At 52.3% G+C, this 7860-nt stretch overlaps 1 protein-coding gene across 1 annotated transcript; it reads left to right on the top strand.

The window, feature by feature from the left end:
* Window positions 1-801: 801 nt before the first annotated feature.
* On the top strand, window positions 802-7774 carry ENH_00012460 (high-affinity cGMP-specific 3',5'-cyclic phosphodiesterase 9A, putative; the record flags this gene model as incomplete). The annotated part of the gene is made up of 16 exons (XM_013578985.1): window positions 802-1026; window positions 1293-1460; window positions 1661-1804; window positions 2015-2124; window positions 2326-2596; window positions 2800-3110; window positions 3406-3489; window positions 3686-4002; window positions 4382-4563; window positions 5058-5157; window positions 5763-5836; window positions 6069-6190; window positions 6411-6549; window positions 6769-6908; window positions 7129-7203; window positions 7636-7774. Coding segments are annotated over 16 exons (2601 nt in total), but the record flags the coding sequence as incomplete, so codon positions are not given.
* Window positions 7775-7860: the final 86 nt, after the last annotated feature.

The following is a 7860-nucleotide window of genomic DNA, read 5'->3' as shown; positions in this document are numbered from 1 at the left end:
GGGGGTGGAGAGGCGGGCGAGTGCGGCTGCTGCCCTTTCGCGGCTCGTCGCCATATTCTTCAACGGCAAAGCCACTGGGATTAGGGTTTAGGGTTTGGGGTTTGGGGTTTAGGGTTTAGGGTTTTGGGTTAGGGTTTTGCATGTCAGAGAACATATCGGGTTTCAGAGTTCAGGTTGAGCGTGAAGGGTTTCGCGTGTGCGAACACACTTTGGGCGCCAGAATCGCAGTGGTCAGCTTAGGGTTTAGGGTTTAGGGTTTAGGGTTTAGGGTTTAGGGTTTAGGGTTTAGGGTTTGCGGTTTAGGGTTTAGGGTTTAGGGTTTAGGGTTTAGGGTTTAGGGTTTAGGGTTTAGGGTTTAGGGTTTTGTTTTAGGGTTTAGGGTTTAGGGTTTAGGGTTTAGGGTTTAGGGTTTAGGGTTTAGGGTTTAGGGTTTAGGGCAGTGGTCAGCTTAGGGTTTAGGGTTTAGGGTTTAGGGTTTAGGGTTTAGGGTTTAGGGTTTAGGGTTTGCGGTTTAGGGTTTAGGGTTTAGGGTTTAGGGTTTAGGGTTTAGGGTTTAGGGTTTAGGGTTTAGGGTTTTGTTTTAGGGTTTAGGGTTTAGGGTTTAGGGTTTAGGGTTTAGGGTTTAGGGTTTAGGGTTTAGGGTTTAGGGGTTTAGGGTTTAGGGTTTAGGGTTTAGGGTTTAGGGTTTAGGGTTTAGGGTTTAGGGTTTAGGGTTTGCGTGGTTTGTCAGAGAAGATACTGGACGCGTTTTCTGCGTGTCAGTCGGCAGTGTTTTCTTCGGGAAAAAGCATCGAGACCAAAATGAAAGACTTGTCGGAATACTTCGTTTGCTTCCTGGAGTTGCTGCTGCTGCAGCGGCTGCAGGCAGTTGAGGGTTTTGCTGCGCTGCTGCTCAGCAGCAGCAAACTGACTCCTTACCACCTCAAGCTTCTCAAGCTCGAGGAAAAAGCCCTTGTCGACATCATCGCCACCGCCGTCAACCTCCTCGTCTACATCGAAACCGAGGTTTTGGGGCCCCAGGCGAGGGTTTAGGGTTTAGGGTTTAGGGTTTACGGTTTAGGGTTTAGGGTTTACGGTTTACGGTTTAGGGTTTAGGGTTTAGGGTTTAGGGTTTAGGGTTTAGGGTTTGCAGCTTTGGGGCAAATTCGATCCGTTTTGTCCCGAATTTAACACATTAACCCAATTAATAAAGTGAAACGAATTAAATTAAATCAATTAATTAAATTAATTAATTAATTAATTAATTTATTTATTTATTTATTTATTTATTTATTTAATTTTGTTTGCTTCAGGACGAAGAAGACGCAGCACTAGACCCCCGGGCCGTAGTGGAAAACTGCATAGATTTATTTCGGCCAAAAGCAGCAGCAAACCAAACCCCCATAACTTGCACTTTTGCAAATGGATTTCCCTCCACAGCTTTTATTCGCAAGGACAAGCTCGCCACCACCCTCACCCGCGTAAACCCTAATTTAGGGTTTAGGGTTTGCGCACTTAGGCCTTCCGCCAAAGCGCAAACCCCCCAACTCCGAAACCCCCAACAGCCATGGCGGCCGCAGACGCCCGCCAAGAGGGTTCCGCACACACGCAGGGGCTAGGGTTTAGGGTTTAGGGTTTAGGGTTTAGGGTTTAGGGTTTAGGGTTTGGGGTTTGGGTGCAGACTCTCGCCTACGTCTTGGACCACTCTGTTGAAAAGGGCGCGGGAGTTGACATTTATGTAAATGCAAATGTTTCAAATCAAAGAAAAGAAAGAAATGAAAATTCAAACTCTGCTGCTTTCCAGCTTTACGACATTCGCTTCGAGGTCCCCAAACCCTAAACCCTAAACCCTAAACCCTAAACCCTAATCCCTAAAAGCTCAAAGAGGAGGCCGTAGGCCTGCAGAGAAAAGCGGAGTTCAATGTGGAGGGCGAGAGTTGTGGCAGCTGAGGCATCCCAGCCCTAGGCCCAAACCCCAAACCCTAAACCCTAAACCCTAAACCCTAAACCCTAAACCCTAATTTGGGGTGTGCAGGTGAAGGGCCATGGAGTTTGCATGGAGAACACAAAGGCGCAAATGATGGTACAGACGAAGGGCCTCATCGACAGGCGGGTTACCCATTGGTCGTTGCCCCAGGGTTTAGGGTTTAGGGTTTAGGGTTTAGGGTTTAGGGTTTAGGGTTTAGGGTTTAGGTGTTGTTTGTGAGGATCTGCGCGAGTGGGGTGGGGGCGTTGAGTGCGGGCGGCGGGGAAGGGCTGCGTCGGCTTGGCGAAGGCGTAAACCCTAAACCCTAAAAAAGGGTTTGCGCGCAGGGGCGGGCAGGGTTTGCGGCTGCTGACGTGCAGCCGCATAGCGCAGTCGCTGGGAGGGTTTATGGAGATCCAAGCCTCGCCTTCTCGGGGGACTTTTATTTCTTTTATTTTCCGGAGAAGAGGGAGGTTTTCTTTGGAAGACATTGACGGGAGGTTTGCATCTCTCAAGGGTTTAGGGTCTCAGATTTTCACTTTGTCTTTGCCGCTGGAGACCAAGCAGTTCTTCGCCTTCCTCGCCAAGGACATTGGAGTCAAGTGCACCAACTGCTTCTGCCTCCGCCAGCTCATTCAGGAGCTCAAGGAGGTCAAAACCCTAAATTAGGGTTTGGGGTTTAGGGTTTAGGGTTTAGGGTTTAGGGGTTCGGGGTTCGGTTTCGGGGTTGGGAGTGCGGCACGCCGCCCAGCCGCCACCAGGCGTCCGAGGGAGCGGGGAACGCGCCTGCAGGGTTTAGGGTTTAGGGTTTAGGGTTTAGGGTTTAGGGTTTAGGGTTTAGGGTTTGCGGGCAGGACGACCCGGAGTGCCCCACGTTGGCGGTGTTTTTGGGGGACTTTGTGAAGAGCAGCGCAAACCCTGCAGACAGAGACTCGCGGCCAATGACTCCGAAAGAAATATTCAACAAGTTGCTGCTGCATGCAGCAGAAGGCAACAAAGAAGTGAAGTTTAGCTTCGTGTCTGCGCGCCATTTGCTGCAGCAGCAGCAGCAGCAGCAGCAGCAGCAGCAGCAGCAGGACGACTGCAGCAGCCTCCTCAGCAGGCCCGCGCAAACCGCCCGCAGCGTCAGGGCCAGCACTCTCGCCCAAAACGTCGTCTACAGAGAGTGCGGCCAGCAAACCACAAAAAAGGGTTTGGGGCTTAGGGTCTAGGGTTTAGGGTTTGCGGGCTAGGGTTTAGGGTCTAGGGTTTAGGGGCTGTAGAAAATCGCTGCGTGAAAGGGCCACATTTACCCGGCAGACTCGAGGGTTTAGCGCCTAGGGTTTAGGGTTTAGGGGCAAGGGTTTTGATCTTCTAGCCTAGGGTTTACGGCTTGGGGCTCAGGGGCTGGGAGGTGTGGCCCGGGGTTTAGGGTTTAGGGTTTAGGGTTTAGGGTTTAGGGTTTAGGGTTTGCGTGCCAGACTGGAGCTTCCGCTCAAGACGAGCGATGTCATGGACGTCATCATTTTGGCCATGCAGGAGAGGATGCAGCAAAGGGAAGAAAGGTGCGAACAAGAGTTTAGGGTTTAGGGTTTAGGGTTTAGGGTTTAGAGTTCAGGGTTAAGGGCCTAGGGTTTAGGGTTTAGGGTCAGCGTGACTGGCTGCGGACACCCCCCTGCACTGCTTCAGACCCCCATCATCTCTGCAGTTTAGGGTTTAGGGTTTAGGGTTTAGGGTTTAGGGTTTAGGGTTTGGGTGCAGAGCGCGGGCGAAGAGCAAGTTAAAAGTGTCGTACATGGTGGACGTGCGAAAGGACTCGAACGAGTCTTCGTCAGTGTATTCGGAGGACGAGCACCAGCAGCAGCAGCAGCAGCAGCAGCAGCAGCAGCAGCAGCAGCAGCAGCAGCAGCAGCAGGAGCGGCTGCGCAGCTCCTCCTTCACCCGCCCTTCCGCCAGCAGAAGCCGCAGCACTGCAGCAAGCAATCTGGAGAGCAGCAGATCGAGAGGGTCTCGAGCAGCTCCGACTTTTTCGCAAACCTCCGTCAAACTGGACTCCGTCAGCAACGACGCAATTGAAAGTGAGGGTTTAGGGTTTAGGGTTTAGGGTTTGGGGTTTAGGGTTTGGGGTTTGGGGTGGGGGTTCGGCGCTGCGCTTCAGGGGCTAGGCTTAGCGCCAAAGGGCGAAGTTCCAGCGTCTAGAGTCCACGGTCTAGGGTTTAGGGTTTAGGGTTTAGGGTTTGGCGGTTAGGGTTGCGTGCGCAAAGTGTAGGGTTTAGGGTTTAGGGTTTAGGGTTTAGGGTTTGACGTGGTTCCTCCCACCATACGCTATTCCCACTTTGCCTCTGCGACCAGCGCGGACTTTGCCTCTTGAAAGCCTCTCCGCGCACCAGGACTCAGGGTTTAGGGTTTAGGGTTTAGGGTTTAGGGTTTAGGGTTTAGGGTTTAGGGTTTGTGCAGGCGAGGGGGGTTTGAGCGCGGTGGCTCTGGAGGACATTCTGGACCCCCACATCGAAGCTCTTTTTGCTGCTCGCGAAGAAATGCCGGATTGTTTAAAAGCAAATGTAAACGCTGTTTTAGGGGTTATAAACCAGCAAGGGTTTGACGCGCCCGTCGGAGAACTCCTCGCCGCCGTCGACGAGGTAGGGTTTAGGGTTTAGGGTTTAGGGTTTAGGGTTCAGCGGCTCGGGTTTCGCGCCTAGGGTTTGGGGGTTAGGGCTCAGGGGCTCGGGTTTGGGGCTTGACGTTTGCGGTTTAGGCTTTAGGGTGTAGGGTTTAGGGTTGAGGGTTTAGGGTTTAGGGTTCAGGGTTTAGGGTTTAGGGTTTAGGGTTTAGGGTTTAGGGTTTAGGGGTTGGGGTTGCACGGGGAACAGGCGCAGCAGACGAAGAAAGTGGGGCTAGGGTTTAGAGTTAAGCGCTTAGACTCAGAGATCTAGGGTTTAGGGTTTAGGGTTTAGGGTTTAGGGTTTAGGGTTTATTGTTTCGATCAAAAAGATTAGACAGCCGAGCAAATGCTGAAATCTACCCCGTGGGGTGTTGCAGCTTGCAGCGTCGACGCCGTGTCCGTGGCGCCGCGGATTCAGGGTTTAGGGTTTAGGGTTTAGGGTTTAGGGTTTAGGGTTTAGGGTTTGCGCAGCGCGTGAGCGAAATCCCCCTGGAGGCCTGCAGACAACTCGCTAGTTTGGTGGATGTCAGTTTGGAGTTGGAAAAATATTTGAGAGAAATGCCTGGCGAGCGTTTAATAGAAGAGGCTTTGGGGGAGCAGCGCCGCAAAACCCTCGAGGAGATTCAAGCCAGGCAAACCCTAAACCCTAAACCCTAAACCCTAAACCCTAAACCCTAGGCCTTCTTGAGCGCGACGCCCACGCGCCGCCCGCAACTCGGAACGCCTACACACACTCACCACAAACCCTAAACCCTAAACCCTAAACCCTCAAGGGCCAGTGAGGCGAAGGACAGAGCCCACGCGGGACCCCAAACCCTAAACCCTAAACCCTAAACCCTAAACCCTGCGAGCAGGCGGGAGAGAGGAGAAGAAATCGAGGAAAGTCTTTTGCTGCTTTCTGGAGAAAAAGAAAAAGATGAAAAACCCCAAAAGAAACCGCTGGCCTACACCCTTTCAAAACCGCCACCCAAAAAACGTAAACCCTAAACCCTAAACCCTAAACCCTAAACCCTCACCACGGAAGCCTGAACAGAGACAAACCCCACAAGCAGAAGGGGGATATGCGTGCCCGTGAAAGACAAAATGCTCCGATGGCCATTTCTTCCGGGTTTAGGGTTTAGGGTTTAGGGTTTAGGGTTTAGGGTTTAGGGTTTAGGGTTTAGGGTTGATGAACAGGCAGAGACCCTCTGTGGTGGATGGGCTCAATTGCATGCCTCAAGGTGCAGATTCCTCCAAACCACAAGATTCAGGTCTGTCTGAAACCCTAAACCCTAAACCCTAAACCCTAAACCCTAAACCCTAAACCCTGCAGGCGTTCGAGTCCGCCGCTGTTGCCACTTCTCTCTTGCCGGATTGAGAACTGGAGCTTTTGGCTTCCGGGTGAAAGCACTTGCGCCGAGGGCCACAATCTAGGCTTTAGGGTTTAGGGCTTAGGGTTTAGGGTTTAGGGTTTAGGGTTTAGGGTTTAGGGTTTGCGCGCAGGCCTTGTTCAACTTGGCTTCTGTTTCTTGCTTCGATGGCAAACCCTACACGATGCATGATTTATTAGATTGGGACTTTCACGTTTTGTCTTTGCCTGAGCCGGAGGCCGTGCGCCTCTGCAGGTCCAAACCCTAAACCCTAAACCCTAAACCCTAAACCCTAAACCCTAAACCCTAAATCCTAAACCCTAAGTGATACTTTGTAAGCGCTAAACCCTAGGGAGTGGCTGCGGAAGTGGCCGCAGCATTTCGAGCGCGGGCTGCGCTGCTGCACACTTCCCCCCGCGCTCCTCAAGATTTAGGGTTTAGGGTTTAGGGTTTAGGGTTTAGGGTTTGGGTTTAGGGACTTGCTGATGTACTACGCGGAGCGAGCCTCTCTTGGAGTCAGAGGAGAAATCATTATGAACTTCTGCGGGGCTTTGCATGCAAATTATTTGCCAAACCCTTATCACAATTTCTACCACGCCCTCAACGTGGTCCAGGTTAGGGTTTAGGGTTTAGGGTTTAGGGTTTAGGGTTTGCGGGGCTCCTGGGTTCTCAGGCTTCGCGGTCTAAACCCCTGAGCGCTAAACCCTAAACCCTCGACTCGACGCAAGCCCAGCCGCTGCGGCGGCGGCTGGCCGTAGGCGCAGGGCCTAGGGTTTAGGGTTTAGGGTTTAGGGTTTAGGGTTTAGGGTTTAGGGTTTAGGGTTTGCGAGCAGGTGCTTTGTTTGCTGCTGGCGCTGCCCGACGTGGGGGCCCGCTTTACTCCCACAGATTATTTTGTTCTTTCTGTTGCTGCTCTTGGCCACGACTTGGGGCACCCAGGGTTTAACAATCTGTTCATGCAGCGCAACCAGTGGTAGGGTTTAGGGTTTAGGGTTTAGGGTTTAGGGTTTAGGGTTTGGGGTTTAGGGCTTGGGGCTTGGGGTTTGCAGCTTGAGGGCTGCGCTGGGGGATGGGAGGTTTTGTAGAAACTCGATTTGGGCCGTGGGCTTTGGCTATTGCTGCTAGACGCTGAATCTAGGGTTTAGGGTTTAGGGTTTAGGGTTTAGGGTTTACGGTTTAGGGTTTGCGTGCAGTTGGCCAGCTCGGATTTACAACAACGTTTCTATCCTCGAGAATTACCACGCAGCCTCGTTGCTGCAGATCCTTCGGTCAGCGCAAACCCTAACCCTAAACCCTAAGCCCTAGAACCTAAACCCTAAACCCTAAACCCTAAACCCTAAACCCTAGCCCCTGAAAATGAAAGTGCAAGTTGTTCAAGGCTGCTATTCTTGTTGGCAGCAGTCGTCGCGGCGCTCTCTGCAGCCGCTGAGGGTTTGGGTTTAGGGTTTAGAGTCAGCGCACCGGAACTGAAAGTCCAGGGTTTAGGGTTTAGGGTTTAGGGTTTAGAGTGTAAGATGTAGGGTTTAGGGTGCAGAATTTAGAGTTTAGGGTTTAGGGTTTGGGATTTCTATTTTCGGGTTTCGGGTCCAGCGTTCAGCGCTCAGGACCAATGGCTTCGGCGCCCAGCGTCTACCGCTGAGGGTTTAGGGTTTAGGGTTTAGGGTTTAGGGTTTAGGGTTTAGGGTTTAGGGTTTGCGCAGGGTGCCGCACATGGACGTGTTTGCGGGTTTGTCGGACTCGGAGTTGCCCGCAGTTCGCGAGCGAATTATAAACGCCATTATGTGGACTGACATGGCGAAGCACTTCGACATGGTGGCGCAGCTAGACGGCAAAATCCAAGTCTGCTGCTGCTGCTGCTGCTGCTGCTGCTGCTGCTGCTGCTGCTGCTGCTGCTGCTGCTGCTGCTGCTGCTGCTGCTGCTGCTG

Source organism: Eimeria necatrix, genomic scaffold (assembly GCF_000499385.1).
Source record: "Eimeria necatrix Houghton genomic scaffold, Enh_scaff1390, whole genome shotgun sequence".
Taxonomy (NCBI): domain Eukaryota; phylum Apicomplexa; class Conoidasida; order Eucoccidiorida; family Eimeriidae; genus Eimeria; species Eimeria necatrix.
The sequence above is the reverse complement of the archived record's forward strand: the minus strand, read 5'-3'. Positions and strand labels throughout refer to the sequence as shown.